At 38.6% G+C, this 18729-nt stretch overlaps 1 protein-coding gene across 1 annotated transcript in view; it reads left to right on the forward strand.

Annotated features, from left to right (window-relative positions):
• LOC121180766 (zeta-sarcoglycan) overlaps window positions 1–18729 on the forward strand; it is a 141393-nt gene that overhangs the window by 82891 nt on the left and 39773 nt on the right. Inside the window, exon 4 of the mRNA XM_041036410.1 lies at window positions 16478–16600. Coding sequence (XP_040892344.1) covers window positions 16478–16600 — 123 coding nt within the window. The remainder of the gene's footprint in view (window positions 1–16477; window positions 16601–18729) is intronic.

Raw genomic sequence — 18729 nt, forward strand, 5'->3', positions numbered from 1 at the left:
ATGTAAGGAATTTTATATTCATCATATTTTGTTTTCACCCGTTCTCCAAAACAAGACATCGCTGTAGCAATTAAACAGTAGAATGTTGGCTAAAATTGGTTTTTGGTGATTAGTGTGCAGAGTGAGCACTTGCAAAGCCTTGCATAAAATTCAATTGTTCCATTACACACAGTCTAATTATGAATCTACATCTTTGCAAATCCCCCTCTGAGAAATAAATGATGTATATAACAATCACATTTCGCAGTGATCACATTTTCAGCCATAGTGAGATCTTTCTGGCTTGATTTGGCTGGCTGAGAAACACAGAGATTCTAAGCAGTCTGATTCTGTGCGTCTCCCCCTCATCCAATCAGCAAAGTTCAGACAGCACGTCTTCCTCATTTTATGCTGCCGCTCTATGATCAAATCAGTGATTTTAATGAGGCAATTAAAAATACATAGAGCTGAGCATTAACAAACTGGAATACACTTAAGGAGCCATCAAGGACTCGATAAAGGCATGGATTTACTGCCATTGTTGTCATTTATCCTTATGATTGCTCTTTAATTGCACAAAGGTCTGCATACTGTTTTGACTGCAAGATGGCAAATATTGTTTTCATCACTTGTTATTATGCGTGGGTATGTGTTGCCCTAAGGAATAGATTTAATGGTCCATACGAAGTCGTCCTTCTGCACCAGTGAGCTATAGGCTTCATGCTGCATGCTGGTTGTTGTACACAATAATAAAACAACAGATATATACTACTTTAAGTATGAGAGCGCTGTTCTCGCCTCTGGTATTGCAGGGACCATTCAACAAAGGATGTTTGGTATTGGTTGCTGTGCTGTTCATTATAATAAGTTGGAGTTTCCATTTTTGCTTTTTAGCGCCGCAGCTTGGTAATCAAACCGCTTTTATCTGTCTTACATGTGTCCATCATTAGTAATGCTCTAAAAATATCTCATATATTCTCCGTTCCTTTAACAGCTCATTTTTATTTTCACACAGGAATGAGTCATGGCCAAAATAACACTTAAATGTGACAGTATAGTACACTGTTTGATTTTTCTTTAGACTGTCTGAGAGGCATTGATTCAGTTCACTGTTGTGTCTAATGTGAGTTTGTGGCATTGTTTTATTGGATTGCATAACGTGCAGCATTTTGTTGGTGTGTAACTGCATCGCATTATGGGCACTGGAAAATGTTTTCTCTTGTTGATGAAGTATGTCTCGAAGAGAACATTGTAAAAGCTACAATGTTATTTTACTTTTTATACACTGAAAGGAGTTATACAACCGTGAACAATAGCCATCATTTTTTTTCTGTGTTTAATAAAAGGGCATTAAAAAAAACAGAGAATGCTGCTGGGTGACGTAAGCCAAATAGGAACACTGTCGCCTTCAGGCAATAAGAAAGACTTTATGTGTGTTTATGAGTTTTTATTGCAAGGATAGCAGAAAATGTTCCAACTTTACATCAGCACAAAATCACCTTGTCTGAAATGGGAAAAGTTGTTTTTACATCATCATTTCTGTCAATTTAATCCTTAAATTCACAACCATCCTATTAAAAAGTACTTGTTTCAGCTGACCCCAGAGGCCAATCAAATGGTATTTCTAGGTGCTGTACAAAGACAGCTGGACTTTGAGGTTCTCAAAAGGCATCTAAAAAAAAGGTGTGTGGTTATATAATGAGAAGAAAGAGTTGAATGGAGGGCAACTGGACTCGGTTGTAGATCTTGAAGACGTTTGACCTCTCATCCAAGAGGCTTCTTCAGTTCTGACTGCCTGGTGGCGAACCCCAGGTGTTTAAACTCTGTGGGGTCGTTTTGAAGGTCATGGATGCCATTTGGTCCGTTAGTGCTCGCAGCATTACAGTCAGTTGTTAGAGTTGTTGGAGTCACCTGTGGCCAAGTGTGGATGCTTCTTAAATTTCCTGAGAATGGACGACGGCATCGGTGGGAATAATTAGTTTCGTAGACCTGCTCCTCTGTTGAGGGATGGTTTCTCTACTTTAACATAGATAGCCTTCCTGAATCTTGTGGCTGTTTTCACAAAGGTCCAGTTTGGTTGTCCTCAAGTTTTTAGTGCCTTCTTCAGGTGTTCCTTCTCTTGGCCCTGGGAACTTGTTGGAACATTCAGATCACTCTTAGCTTATGTTCCAGTGGGTGGTTTGTCAAAGATTAAGTATTGGTCTGTACTGTATGTGTGGGTTTCCTGTGTACTCCGATGCAGAGGCTCCTTTCTTCTGGTTATATTATGTATCTCCCAAATGTGAATGTGCATAAGTAATATTAAACTCGATTATTAAAACATAAGTTTACAGACATTTACAAATGCTACAATGGTGCTGGCTAACAGAAAGTTTTCTGTGGGACATGCTAATACTTTTTTCCCGCATAGTCTCTGTTAAAGACATGAATAATGCAGAGTGTGCACCAGGGCTGAAAAATCTGCCACAAGGTCAGAACAATGACTCAGTATTCCTTTAGGCATGTTTGGAGAGCTAACATTTATAACTGTGCACATTTTAAATAAAAGGATAGAATGCCCAAACTCCCTCCTAAACTCGCATTCAATTTTGAACACATACTCCCCTTAAGCACTTTTGCCATGTTGCGTTTACATTTTAGGCACCAGGCTGACATTGTTTTCCAGGGAGACTTTCAATAACTGCAAATAATGGAATATGTTAACATTTATAAATCCTTGTAATTGCAAATTGCAGAGTAATAAAAGAGTGCAAGGAGTATTTGTGTAGTAAGTTAAGTCAGACACTGTATATGTTCTGCAAAAAGCATTTAATGTGAGCACCAGGTACTGTAAATTGGCACTCAGCCTTTATTGCAAATGTAAAAGGTCAATTAATAAAATGTCTCAGTTAAGGCTCACTAACTCATATTTAAATGCAAGATTATTATCTCCTCCAGCTTGTATTTGCCATGACTGCAGGGTATCAATGTAATTATGTTCACAGAGGCATGTAAGTCACGAGAAGGCCTTGAATATGAGGCGTGCCCTAGACCACAAGTTCTTCAACAAGGGAAACAACTCCAGATTTTCTGTTGTGCGTGTGAATGGGAAACTTTTTTTTTTTTTCTTTTTCTGATTTTTGATGTCTTGTTCCTAAGTCACGTGTTTTTGTAAGTGAATTGGGTTTGGGACTGGGGTTTGCTTCGAGCTTTGAGAAGCACAAAGACTGGCTAGGGAAGTGAGCAGGGAACATGCTTCCCTGTGCTGAGTTGTCATTCTGATCCCATAGAGATCCGTGCTGCCTCATGATTGACATGTCATAATGCGTATCATTTGGTCTGCAAAGTTTCAAAATTGCCAGCCCAGAAACTGTTTCCATTCATTAATCAGTTTATATTTTGTCTTTTCCTGTTCTTTCCAGTGATGAAAGACAATAGTGACAGATTTTACAGCTCAGTTTTGACTCTTTTCGGACCAACACATGATTTTTTTCAACATATATTTTGTTTATTATTGACCAATGTGTCATTTTAATGGAAGACACACCAGTGCAGCCAGCAATAGAAACCTGAGGTGAACAGTGTTTGATGGAGTAAGTTTACCAGTGTAGTGAGACTGACTTACTTACTGATAATAAGCCTTATTTTTTATTAAAGTCTGTAACATACTGCAAGTTTAGGTTTAACTGAACTTACCATAAAAGCATCCCTACAGACAAGCCCAATCCTAGTCAGGTTTGTTTTCAGGCTTTGCCTCACCTTTAGCTAGTCAGTGTTACAAGCTAGCAGCGTAATACCATGTTTTCTTCTGGTAGCCCCCTTCAGTACACAACTTCAGCTCATGTCAAATGTATCCATTTGACACAGGCTGCAATTATGTCCCACATAAAATACAGCATGTGCACAGTTTTCACAGTAGTCAACATGTGTGCTTTTAAATAGACTAGAAAAATACATTTTCTTGCTTTAGGCTAAATGAGTAAATTATTCATGGACTTACACCCAAGATGACGTGAGTTCAAGGTGAGTAGTGCAAAAGCCTAAGCTACATGTAACAGGGGAATTTAACAGCACATCATCTCTACCTGTGTTTACCTGAGTCCACTATATGTGTAGTCCAATGTGCTGCTGAAGGTTCCCCTTGGCTTTGCTTATGTTTTGTTGGTTTTCAGTTTAAAATTTTATTCCTCATGCTAAAGTATATGTTTTATATGTGCTGCTGTGCAGCTGTGAACATCCCAGCCTTCATTTTGAATCGATAAGATCTTTCTCATGACTTTGTTTGAAATGGGAACACTGTTCACACTCATGTAGTGTAAACTATTACTTTTTCTTTGAACCTGCACACACTTTGGGGGCACCACCTCCGAAGAGGAAAATTAATAACCAAATTAATTCAGTGAATCCAATTAATCTGCCTGATATTAGATGCCGTGACTTCTCCATTAAATTCATCTCCGTCTCCACTTCAAAGGAATGCACGAGACAACAAGTTGGTCTAAATGAGAATATTAACTACCATCTACTAACAAAGGATAAATGCAGTAGCTGACTATCACACAATAGTGGTCAAAGTGGAGCAAACGAACAAGCTTTATCTGTGAATAATAAACTGTTCTCGGGCTGTGAATAGAGAGAATATGATTATGTACTATATGGCTATACTACTGATTAATACTGAGATATCTACGAGTGAAATTTAAGAATTGAAGGTATCGTTGCGACATCAACCCAGTCGTGAGCCGAAAGTATGATAGTTTTGCCTACTTGGAGCAGTGTTGGCTGTTCCCTGAAAAGTTTCTTGGTCGGAACCCAAAGCAGTTGAATTTTGAAATCCATAACTTCTTCACGACAAACTGCAGGTGTTTTCCCTGAGGTGTCGTGTGGTTTTACCATTGTGTCTCAGCAGACCTTCCCTCATTGGTATAGCGTTGGCTGTTTCTCGTAAAGGCAGTTATAGGCAGACAGATAAGTCACTAATTACTGTACTCTAGCTTTTGCTGGATAACTTTGGAAGGGATTGGTGTTGGCACAAAAGGCTTCAAAGTGAAGTGTGGAAATAATTAGAAAGTTATAAAAAAAAATGTTACATATTAATTTGAGGGCTACTTCATGTTAGTTCAGATGCACTGAAAATGGGAGTCTATACTAGTCTACAAGTAAGTGTTGGTGGAGGAACCTGTTATCTGAGAAAGAAAGCGAGTTGCCTCTGTGGGTGTGTATGACTTCACCTTTTGGTGATAACAACAGTACTTTTTATGTTACCCTCTCTGGAAAAACAACAGTATCAATCAGAGATGAGGTCTAATTTTTATTCTGTGGAGCTTTTGATCGTCTTTCCCACTCATTTGCTTTGTGTCCATTTGGTACTGTTTTATTCCCAGCAGACCTCTGCCATAGATCTCTCTGACGTGCTAAAAGCTGGTCTCATCCTGGGAGTGGATCCTTCTGTCTCTTTTTCATGTCGGTATGATAGTTTTTAGTGTAAGAGAGGGAAGAGGTAGATCCCTTGGAGTCCATAAACAACAGAATGTTCCTACTGTGACCTCTTTAATGGCGTGCCAACGGTGCTGCCATGTCTGCTGCACTGATTTAAAATGTCTAATCACATTAGCTCTGAGTTAATTAAATGAAACAGTTTCTTTTCTTTTTTTTGAACTTTCAGTGGCAATCTTGTGGATGTCAGTACTGGTTGATTTGGCGACACCTGTAGTTGCTGGTGGTAACAGCAAAAGCAGTTTAATACTATAGGTCAGAGTATTCTGGGGACAGCGAAACAAACTAATGTCATTTTAATGAAGAAGTCAGGCAATAAGTGGCCTTCTTCCATCATTCTGTGAGCATCCGTGATGTGATTTTATGCTGCACATGGCCTGAGTCTGTGAACAGCTTGGCACAGTGAAAAGAATTGGTTACCTTGCTGGGAAGTTGCAGGTGTGCAGCCTGTCGCCTGCAGCTCTTCATCTAAGAGCTCACTGTGGCTGCTCCTTCTTGTTCCATTACTCCCTGCTATATTTCAAACTGATCCGCTGTCCAAAAATGCTGAAAACTACCATTGTTTTGTAGATGCATTTTAGTAGCAGCAAGAGCTAAGCCCACTGACAAACCCATTGCTTTTCCTATGACTACTTCATAGTACAAGTCAATTCGTGTTTCGCCTACCAAATGCTTTCAATGTGAAGCTACAGCAATAGGAAATGTTCATTTTGCATTAGCAATAACTTAATAGAGTTTTTTTTCCTGGGAATGTTGCCACAGTTACCCAGTTTGTGATTCTGCAGATATAAAAATACTGCAGTACTTTCATCAGTGGGCCATAGACTCAGCCACTGTTGTGTTACCTTGTTGGGCGATAAGTAGTGACTTAACAGACATTTATTTAAATGAATATCATCAAAACTAGGATGAAGCCTTTCCTGGTTTCCGTCACCAGGATATGATATTTACATCCACAAAATACTTCAAAAAGCGACATGCAGACATTCACTGTGATGATTAGGCTGCACATCATCATTGTCTTGACAAAGGAACAATACATCATGAAGACAAGGAAGAGAAGAAGAATGGCAACAGACTGATTAAAAATTGTGTGTGGGATACACAATGCAGGACTGATTTGAGTCACATCCACTGTTTTATCAAAGAGTTCATACAACAGAAAACTTTCAGTTGATCTTCTGATGAGTGTAAAGGATAGGGAAAGATAGTTAATTTAACTAAAATATGATATACTGAATAAAGTTACTTACTTTCAAGGAAACCTAAACTAGCAATAACATTGTCATTGTCTTAAAGCTGACAGTATAAAACTTGTTTGGTTGTGTTCAGAGATTTACATTCCATAAGAATATGTAGAGCAGTGTGGCACAGCCTTTGCCTGTCTTTTCATCTGCACTTCAACCATTTCATCTTCCCTCCATCCCACAGCCTTGACTCCAGAGATCAGGTTGATTAATGTAGGTGACAAACAGCACTCATTTATCTCTCCCTCTGTCTATTTCTCTCCTCCCTTACTATATTAATGACTGTAATCAACTCAAAATAAATAATTTGTGTCCCTCAGTGCATGAATCTCAACCTCCCACCTGTGGCAAATTCAAAAGTTGAATTAAAAAGTGCTTTGCAATGCAGTTTCTTCCTTTCTCCCCAGTGTTCCTCTCTCTTCCTTCTCTTATCTTTGTCCTCAGTCATCTTTCTCTGTTTCTTTAAAGGTGTCTGAGAAACACCATGAAGAGATTGAAGGTGCACTGTGGTGCAGCAGAGGGCCTGTCTCTCTCTTTGATTGGTAGAAACACTTCAAATGATGCGGTGACCCTCTTGTTTCCTGCCGTTGCATCATGGTCGTGTTGCATGCTGTTTACCTTCAGAGGGCCAAAATAATACAGTTGCTTTCTGTTTTGCCCCCTTCTTTCCCTCTTTTATTCTGTCGCTCCTCGAACAGTGCCGTGCAGCTCTTATCTCTCAAAGTTGCAGTGGCTTACTTTCAACTCCTGTCAACTAATTCTGCACAAAGTTTGCTCATGACTTGAACCTTAAGTGTGTGTTTGCAGTGTTGCTGCATGAGGAGGCGAGGTTTGTTGAGTGGCTAAGGTTTGAACAAGGACTGTGGGGCTTTTCTGTTCTTTTTTTGGTGTGCGTGATGTTTTTTCACCAAAGATATAAACACACACAAAGTGTTCAGAGTTTGTTGTCATTTTTGAAGATGTAGTCAGTGTTTTTGTTTTATATTTCTGCCCATCTCCATTTAACATAAGGGGGAAAGAATAATAGTTTCAACTGTCAGTGTACAATTCAGTACAACACCACTACAAACTACAGCCTGAATCAACACCTTTCATGGTAAATATAACTACACCGGTTTAGCTAATATATGTAGAACTCATGTGATCAGTGTGTACAAAAGCTTCTTTAACTAGAAACCATCCTGCACTGGGATCACAACAGCTGCGACGCCTGTCAACAGGGTTAGGGTTAGGTTAGGGCAACATGCTGACATTTCTGCCCACGGCTACTCAGCAGTCATTACTACATTATTACATGGGTAAGCAGTACTCATGGGTCAGACCACATCCATCTTTGAATTCTACCTTCATTTCTCAGATACACAGCTGTAAAGTTTCATGACAGTATTGTGGTGAGAAAATCTGTCCACAGGCAGACAGACATTTAAACACCAGCCAAAGTACTCAAAAACCGCATCATTTCCCGCTACAGTAGTTGTCTCCTGGACCACATTTTGTCACGATGACACATACACACAGATTCACAAGGTGAAAACAACGCTTTCACAACTGGTAAAAATACATTTCAAGAAATCTATTGAAGAAAAAAGACAAATAAAAATGAGGTCAACGTACACTGTACAGTTTAAAGAGATAAAAAAAACAGACATTTTCTTGCACTTTTGCAATGTCATTAGGAGAAAGAGATAACGTGATACTCAGCTGAATAGCAGTGACATTCAATCAGATATGACTTAAGAGACAAAAAATGCCAGCGAAGACTCTTTGAGAGGATCTCTGGTGTATGAGTAATGAGTCCCAGAGAGAAACATGACAAATACCAGCATTTATAAAAGATTGTCTTACAGCAAGTACCGTAGTAGGGCAGGGCTTTTACTTATGTATATACATGATCTGGTATGTTTTGTCCGTACAAAACATCAAGGTATTTTGTATTTTTTGTTTTGTGTGTGTGTGTTAGTTTTCCACTGCTATGGTGGGCTAATGGTTAAGATACACATCATGTAACCACAGTGTTCCTGGTTTAATTCTGACCTCAAACCTTTTGTACATGTCAGATTCATTAATGCATCTAGCAAAACGGAGGTCTCATTAGAGCGAAAATAATAAGTAAAGGGTGCATTCAGTGCATTTCACATTAAATGTTTAGTTCCAACTTCTGCTGATCCCCATAAGGGCTCAGTTGCGAACATGGAACCCAACGCACCCAGCTACTTTGCTAAGTGAGAATGAAGCATCATTATTACCAAAAATATGATAGAGAAGCATTTTACTCCACATTTTATTAAATATTTCGACACATGTGTCGTACATTGCGTAAGGTGGTTTGGACAAATCCCCCCCTCAGGAACATTTCCCCTCATAGAAGACACAAAAGCGCCCACTGGGCTTTTGAATATTCATTAAATTTGATATTCTAGACAGGAGGGGAACTGACAAGCATATCAGCCTGACTCACTCAACAGAATGCTCATCTTAATCCACTGATAAGCCGTGCCGTGTTTGAATAACTAATCAGGAAGTTTAGTGAGTGAAATCCAGTCAAAGCCAAAATTAATTACCTGACATAGAAAGTTATTTTGTGTTGTTTGTACGGTTAAAATTGTAGCTATAAAGCAAAAGGACCAAAGTGTGCTGCACTGTCCATGTTGCTGAACAGGAGGATACAGCATGTTTGCTGTCCACCCCTGAACTTTTTGTATATCGTAGTTGCTGCTGTAGTGTTTCTGCTTGCTCTGGTTCATTGCTCTATGTGTGAATGGCTGTTTATAAACACACAGACATGCACATACACATTCAGTCATTTGCATACATGAATAAAAAAAACCTTGCTTGTGGCCACATCACTAAGAGGGATAGTTTATTTGGCAAGTGTGTTCATATGTTTGTACGCTGGTTATTGATCAGTTAAGCATAGCCAATGGGAGGCTTAAAGCCAATATAATCTAAGGGAGAGTTTGCTGCTAGTGTTAAGTTGAAACAAATTTCAAAAAACACTGTTTTACAAAATAAGAAAACAAACACAGATTTGTTACAGCCTGAAGTCAGAGCCTGATTTGGTGGATTTGGTGTGAGGAATCATTTCGGATTTTAAGACTATTCATCTGTTCCAAGGTTGCAAGAGCTAATGTATCTCCCACTGTGATTTTGTGTGTGTTTTTGTGCAAATGTGAAGTTGTGGGCCCAGACACCAAGGCACTTGCACTCTCTATTGCATCTCTGGATGCTGTGGCACACTGTTAAACTGGCCAAGCTCTCAACACATATACGTTGCCATGTCCCACTCTCAAAAGCACATGCGCACGCATGTACACATAAAACTCATAAAAAACTGTGTTCTCTTGTTCTGTTTTTCTGTTGGTGGACACACTGGAAAAGCAACACAAAACTAACATGGCATGAAAATATCCAAAGACAAAGTCTTAATAGCTTAACATTGACACCCATAGTTCATAAGTTGCATATATGTTTAAATTTGGATAGGTAATTGCCTGCGTGTAAGGCAGGTTAGCATAATGAACTAAATATGAGCATTAAAATTGAGTTTTTCAACAGTCTAAAATTTGGATAGACTGCTCTGAAGCTACACGCACTCTGTATTGTGTAAATTAGTAAAGATTAGCTTCTTGCCTGTAAAAGCCATATGCAACATTTATGCTGATGAATACCCCGCAAAGCCGAGAAGTGGAAAGTTTAGCTGATACAATGCAGTATCATGTGTATCATACAGTGTAGGACAAACTATGTCCCAGGCACATGTATTTTAGAGAAGTAAAGTTAAAGTAATATTCATGCCCTTGCACCATCTTCTATTAGACAAACCCTTTGGGGACCGCTGTTATGACTGTAGGAAGTAGATTTTGCTGATGCTCCTGCTTAAGTCCCTCTAACCTTTTAGTCTAGACTGTGAAGTTGTTGAATGGGCCCCGCCTGAAGATCTCAGACTGTACTCCAATTCATAAAAGATGAAAAGTGATTTAGCCAATGGCCAGACCCAGCCAAGCATTAAAAGCAGCCAGGGAAATCTAAAAAAAACAGCCATAAAATCCACATTTAACCAGCACAAAGACACTAAAGTCTGAGTTATATAACCTCATATTTTGCTTAAAAGCCTTAATGCTGCATTTAACATATTGCCAGAATGTTGACCTAAGGAAAACCATAGAGTGATTTAAATGAGACATATGGTAGACTTTTTTTTTTCTCTACATAGCCAAGGGCCAAAAAAACCAACCAATTTCAGAAGTGTTTCTTGGCTGTTGAATTTAATAGCGTTCGCATAGGCAAATATGCATGGCCAGGGATGCATGCGGAAACTATATACAAGACCAGAAGCACACATAGAGAACAAATATTTACATTAATCTCACATACTGATTCACCCACTCCTGTGATTGTTTCTTTCCAGAAGTGTGAGAGAAGCATAGTGAGGGAAAGAAAGGTAGGAATGGTAGTGATGCATAATCACAAAGCACATTGAAGCTGGTTTTAATTAAAAATTAATCTTGACCTGTTTGGGAAAATCAGCCATGCACACACTGTTTACTTGGCTTAGCCACAGTCTTCTTTGTAACTATCCCCCAATCCTTTTTACAGTGTCTTCTTGCGTCATATCCCTTCATTGCTAGAAGCCCTAATTTAAAGCCTTGAATTAAAAATCCAGGATAGCAAACCCATATAACTTTATTATGGCCTCAATGCTTTAATGTGCAGTAGTAATAAAAGTTACATGGGCACCATTTTAATGCCCTCTATTTGTTAATTACAGAATACAAATGGGAGAACTTAGAATTCCATTGAAGTATATGAAAAGTTTAATAAATTAGTTCTTTTGTTTTTACCCTTTCTGGAGCTTAAGTTACAAGATCAAGTAAGGAAACAAAGTTAATTGAAAGTTGTGATGAAAGGAACTCAGTAATACAGAAGTGACCATCAAGGGGCATTCTAGGATAGAGGAATATTGAACAGTGTCTGTACAACACTGAGTTTGAGGTGTGAATTACAAGCATTTTCTCCAGTTCTAGCAAACTGACTTTGAAAATGTCATAGACATCTATGTTGTTTCAGAGGAACATTCAAAGGCCCAAGAGTACAAGGGTATTAATGTCAGTTCCCAGCACTGCATGTGTGTGTAACGCTGGCAATTGTAACTGCCTTCACCATTTTGCAAAGTTTAAACCTAGTATATTTTATTTAATTGATTTTTTTTTTCTTTTAACAGTGTTAACAGATGACATCCCCTTATAAAGTTTACATATGTTAGCAAACTCTTACACATTAAGTAGAAACTGTATGTAGTGACTTGAGCAATAATTTGACTCATGTTTCTGGCCACATGATAAATGTCCAATATTTACTTTCCTGTTAGCTCTGGTTTAGGCTGCTACCTGTAGTTTGTACACTTCGATTAAATGTTTGAGACTGATCTGATTGATCAGGGTAAAATCCCCACACTCACATGCTGATGTGTCTACCGTGGTTACCAAATGATTTACATAAATATATACATTGTTTACACAGATTGATTATAAGATTCCCTCATTTCATATCACATTGCACCCTTTAACAAACTAATATAGTGAGAAAATTATGACTGGGTGAAATCAGTTGGAGAATCATTGCTGTTTGATGCTCTGGGCTCTCTGTGTACCTTTGAGTTCTTTATGAATATGAGGGACAAAGACTTAAAAACCACAACCACATGAAAATTCATTAGGCAAAAATTACATTTTCATAACAAAACATATTTCACTTTATTTTAAGACTGCTCAAAGAAGAACAAACCTTTGGAGACAGTCATTTTAACACTAATAAAGTTTGATAGGAATGTCTACTTTCTCTTACCCATTTCAGATCAAAGCCTATGCAGAGTATCACTGCTTTAGATTAACTTTGAATCAGATGACCAAATAAAGAAAAGAAATTTCATTACTTCACATTGTCGTACTGAACAAGGAGTGCAAACACTGCAAACATGATTAGAAATGAAAGTCAACAACTTTGTTCTGGTATGACCATATTGTTTAGCAGAGATGTGTGTGGAACTGTAACATGCCGTCAGGGGTTTTGTGTGAATTGTGACGACCAGAAATTAACCTGTGAAAGTGAGTTGAGCATGTATTCATTATCTCAAATTAAATGCAGTGTTTGTGTGTGAATGTGGTAGTAAACCCACAAACACTGTGCTGCAGGACCATGGTTAAAACATTAAAATGCTTGTGATATCTGCAGGGCACCCTAAAGGCTCAACACACTCAAGCTTGTGTTGCATACTCAAGATGGTAAAAAGTCAAGATCGGACTCAGGACCTCAGTCATATGTACTATCACACTTTCTATCGTACAGTTTCTTTCTCCTGTACATCTCTTCATTTGTGACGTATTCTAAAAGCTTTATTATTATTATTGAAGGGTCCTGCTGAGGGAGGCACTTGTGACAGCAGAGGAGATCCTGTCAGGAAGTGATTATTTAAATCAGTGCATCAATTAACATGTCTGCCTAACGAGGACTCCTGTTGTTATTGGTGACAGCAGAATTACAGTGGGAAAGACATTTGTAGGAGCAAATTAATTGACCAAAAGCATTTAATTTACACAGCTCTGACATTAGCTACCTGCAGACTGCTAATAAGATGATGAAAAAAGATCAGATAGTTATTACTGGACAAACCACTCCTGATGTTGTTGACAACTAAATGTGTAAAGTTTGTACAGCGACGGGAGACATTTAACACAATGATGTTATTTGATGTCATTTTAAAGTGTTTAAATCTGGTTTGCTCTAGAAACTCTCTTCCATGCTTTTTATGCTTTATTATTTTTATTTATTTTTATTGTTGTCAGGGTTAGCAGAGCTAACATTTGACTCCAGATATAATAAGCCTTTCTTCCATTTCGCAGTTTAGAGGATTACTGACTGACACATCAATTACAACTAAGAAAAGTTTTACAGCAGAGAGAGAGAAAAGAAAAAAAAAAACAAAGTCAACACATCAGCTGTTTAATTTTCAAGCGCTACACCACATCACTCTTCATTTCAATAAAGTAAAACCGCTCAGCTGACACGTTTCCGCCAGGCATCGCTCCGCTCTCTGTCAATCCTTTTCTCTAAGCAGTCATTTGAAACTAACAGTTTCTGGCCATTTTGTCTCATGTTGTCACTGCTGTTGTGAACACATACATATACAGTTCCATTTAGTGTACAAACCATAGGCACCATTCTTACATAATCATACATTGCAGCCCCACTGCAAAGGGAGTATTGAGTCACAGGTTCTGTAGCTTAAGACCAGATCGTTTCAGAATAATTTTTCATACCTTTATATTATTCTGTAAATAGGCCTTAAATTATAAAGTCATACCAGTATGTTGTCTTCCATAACCTCTTGTGTGATACTAGTGTTCTGCTGTATGTCTGGCATGCATCAGGTATAGAGGGTACACACACATTTTTCTTCCATTTTCCTCAGACTACAGTTTTCCAAGTTCTCTCTGTCACTGTTGCCCATTTCCCGCTGTTTCAGAATTTGTTATACATCCCTACTGGGAAGACAAGGAGAACACTTTCTGCGAATAAAACACAAATCTCGGGAAATATGCTGACCTGCACACATGTTGGAAATCTGCACTACGAGCTATATTATGGGACAAGGGCTGAACAGCCAAAGAGAACTAGCTAGATGTCTGAGACAGCAACTAGCACAGCACATCTCCAATTTAAACAGGCTAAAGTTTGATTATGACTGACAAGGCACCCTGGGTTTCTAATTGACACTTGTAATAGCCTGGGAGTCTAGACAGTGAAGTAAGGGGATGGGGGAGAGACAGATAGAGACTTTACTTTTGCCTCTGCAGGGTTGGAAAAGTGGTACATCACAGTCCAAATCACAAAATGAAAGGAACATGCAGGCAAACAACAGGCAAACTGCCATCGTGACCTCGATCGTTAATTTGGCATCTTTTGTTAGTACATTTATCAACTTTTCAGACCTCCCTGCCAACCTTTTCTTGAAAAGCCACCAGCAGCGTATCTACTGAGATTTTCCAGCTATTTGGAACAATGTCAGTGTTTTGTATAATGCAGCAATTGGCAACAAAAATATACCTGGTGCTGAAGTGTGCTACTTTAGATACCTGATGGCTGCAGACAGTAATCACATACCTCCCCTAAGAATGGCAATAATAGCAAATGTATTTATATGCAAATTCAGGTAATATAAGCTTTGTGAGATACATAAATGCTTTCCATTCATGAGCATAACTAAAAGTGGCTTACACAGATGTTTACACAGAGGATTTTTCTGTGTAGGCCACAACATGAAATATGACTCCAGTGGGATGGTACTGTTTCTCTGTGTGTGCTGTGTAAGAAGCTAATTGTTAAAGCTTTAGCCAAAACATGCCAGCTTCTTTTTGAGTTCTTCTGCCCCCTAGTTGTCAAAAAAGCTGAGTAACGATAGCTTAATTAACCAAAGTTTAGTTGATTGAGAAAACGTGTGTTTGAAGCACCCTAATTTGTTTTTCTTTTTTTTCCTTTGATACAGAGTGATTTCCTTTTCACTTTGTGTTCTTTACGTATTTTACGTGTCTGTGTATTTTACTTTCAGAACATTCACATTGTTTACTATGTGTAAATAGAATGGAAATATCATTATTACTGTTAAAAGGGAATTTTATTTGGCAACCAAAATATAACCTCCTTAATGCTCCTTCAGAATGAGTACTTTCATGCAAGGTGGAGACTGTGTCAGTTTGTTCTAAATATTGTTCTCAACATATTGACAAACCCCCACATTTGTCTTCAAAGGATTTTTTTCATTTGTTTTTGGCCTGAAGACAAAATCATAAAGAGAAATGTAATTTAAGGTGAAAGTTATAAATCTCAAAATTCTCAGGGACTGTACCAACTTCAACCACAAAGTCTGACTGTTTACTTTTGCTTGTAACATTTTGATTATGAGGCCTCTGCTTACAATTCACTTTTACATTGACATTGTGTAGTATACACACACACACACACACACTTTACAGTTTTGTTTCCATAAACATAATGTATGAAATAATAAATAACACCATGATATTATTTTCAGTCTGTTTTCCTGGTGTCATTGACATAACCATTTCATGAAAGGTGTTTTAAAGGGCGATTTCACCATTTTTCATTTTTCTCTCCCCTAGTATTATCTAGCCATTCAGATTCCAACCTCATATTTGTGCTGCCACCTTAGTGCTAATAAAAATAAGTCTCAAACTGAAATTTGAAGAGCAGTATCTCTTTCCAGGAACAGTCCCTTCTTCTCAAATCCACAGAGCACACTGTCAACAGTTTTGATATTGACTGTTGACTTCAGTAGAAAGTATATCCAATAAGAAATGTAGGAGCACAGCTTGTTCTTTGGATTATCCAGTCTGAGTGGGACATTGTACTACAGACGAAATGTCTTTTTATTTGTGTATTTGTTCCTGCTGGTTACATATCATAGCAGCTTGGAGACTCAAGCAAACAACTCCCAATATCTTTTCTGATATTGCAGTGGTGTCACAGCAAGACAAATCTTAGAGTTGCTGAGGTTGAGAGTTCAATTCCCTCTGTGGTCGTTCAGGCTAAACATTTCATGCACTAATGGATGTGTAAGGAGCTTTGAAGAAAAAAAAAACATCTACCAGATGGTTCATTTTATGTGCTGTGAGAGTTCTTAAGCTTTCAATTTTAACCCCACCCTCAACCCCTTCTCCCCTCTCTCTCTCTCTCTGTCTTTCTCTCTCCCTCTTTCTCAGGTTCAGAGATGGTGGAGGCTCAGTGTCAGAGGTTTGAGGTGAGGAGTGCAGATGGAGAGAGAGTTTTGTTCTCTGCAGATGAAGAGGAGATCAGCATCGGTACTGAGAAACTCAGAGTCACAGGTAGGGGAACGCACAAAGGCGACAACACACTCTGTAGACAAAATGACCATCTTTGCTTCTTTTTTTTTTTTTTTTAAAGTTTATTTAATTTCATTTTTGGGTTAATATTAGCTGTTCATTTTTAATTAAATTTTTATATCACCATTAACACCATGAATGCTCCCTTAGCCTGACATTCATTTTGCATCCAGGTATCTGACACTTAGTTATAATGACTTGAATTATCATGACTTGTTGTTGTCTGAATTGTAAATAAAGGGGAGATAGCTATCCTATCATCAGAACAGCATATCAGGGTAAAGATAGAAATGAATGTAAATCATTCCACATCAGTGTAATAAATGGAATTTATAATGTATAGATCACCACAGAGGTCACAGTTTTGACAAGCTCCCACCCTCATTTTCTACATTTATGAGGAACTTAATCACAACTTCTGTGATTAATGCAGGGCAGATACAGTGGTGGACGAACACTGTACTAATTTCTGTTGAGGAAGAAGGTTACTTGAGGACACACAGTTTACAGTACATACTCACCCTATAAGCTGTTAAACAGAGTGCTTTTGGTGAGTGCAGCCAAACAAGACTTGGGTCAGCAAGCAGAGCAGTTTTTTACTGAATTGAGAGAGAGGCCAGAACAAGAGAGATACAGTAAGAAGAAGAGAGACGAAAAGAAAGAGAAAAGAGACAGATGAATGAGAAACCTGAGAAAAGGAAGGTGACTATAATCACAGACGAAAAGGCGATACAAATTAAAGAAAAAAAACTAAAAAGCAAGATGGAAAAAATGCCCTTTGGTGCACTACAATATCTATTTTTTTCCCCTCTTTCTCATTTGCTCTTTTTGTGTCATGAAATGTGAGAAAAATGTGCCTGCATACTTGTTATTGTATTTTTCAGGAAAACACACAATATGCATTTACACAAATGCTCAAACTTTCAAGGAGAGCTACACTAATACAGCATACACACCTACACGCACATACGCCAGCCTGGGTAATTGGGGAGATTTGTCTATTAGTGGCGCTCAGAAGGAATGAGGGGGCAGAGGGTGGAGGGAGAGTTGAAGGGGTGGAGGTCTAGAGGTGATTGGTGCTGTCATTTACTGTTTGATGGAGGTGCGAGAAGAGAAGCTGAACAGTGGACAGAATGCAAATATGAATTCATCCATTCTGCTCATGCACTGGGGTCCAGTGGAGTCATGCTATGCTACCAGTTTGTTTGTTTGTTTGTTTTATTTATTTATTTAGATTTATAGATAAATTTTCTGTTTTTCTTCATTTAAGATGAATAATGTTAATTGCTGCCCTCTGGAGCATCAAGAGCTGTACAGCAAAGACTGCATCCATAATTTGGAAGGCTCCATGTAAGCCCATCCAAGCCAGTACCATGGCAGCTAGTGTTGGTGTGATAGTAATGTTCTTATTCTTGATTTCCATGTGTGAGAATATAAACCCAGTGTGCGTTATGTTGGTTCCAGTGCAGTGGCTTTGCTTTGAAAACGCTTGTGTACCAAGACAGGTGCCACCCAACAGGCAATGACAAGCTTATTACATTCCATGTACACGGCTGAGTGCTCAGGAGAATGTCTCAGACAATTGTACATATAACAGTAAAGCCCAAAGCAACACAGTCAGAAGCTGGAAATAGACATCATCATATAGAGTAGCAATCACACATACAGTTGTAACACTCAAAGAGATCCAGCTTTAACTGCAATTTCCACCACTGCCAATAGAATAAGTATCATTTCTTCTTTTCTTTATTTTTGGCAGTTACACAGACGATTGTGCAGTGTCCAGTGGGCCTTAGAATGAACCTCAGAAAACAGGGTTGAAGTCCTTTAGGAGGATCAGCTGCACCGTGTTTTGAGATGTGGTCCTCAGCTTCCCCCCTAAGACCTCCTTGGATTGAACCTGCCATGTGCTGCTTCAGTTTCAAACAAGATTTCAGACAATAGCCTTTCTGTTATCTGCAGCCCTGCCAATGAGCACAGTTACTTTGTGCAGTATTAAATTTGTAGCAGCACTGGAGCTACATGCTTTCCACAGTCTCAGGTGGAACCATGGCCAGCACTTTCTCCAAGTATCTGTTCAAGGCTGCAGGCTAAAGCAGACGTGCCTGCTG

Source organism: Toxotes jaculatrix, chromosome 4 (genome assembly GCF_017976425.1).
Source record: "Toxotes jaculatrix isolate fToxJac2 chromosome 4, fToxJac2.pri, whole genome shotgun sequence".
Classification (NCBI taxonomy): domain Eukaryota; kingdom Metazoa; phylum Chordata; class Actinopteri; family Toxotidae; genus Toxotes; species Toxotes jaculatrix.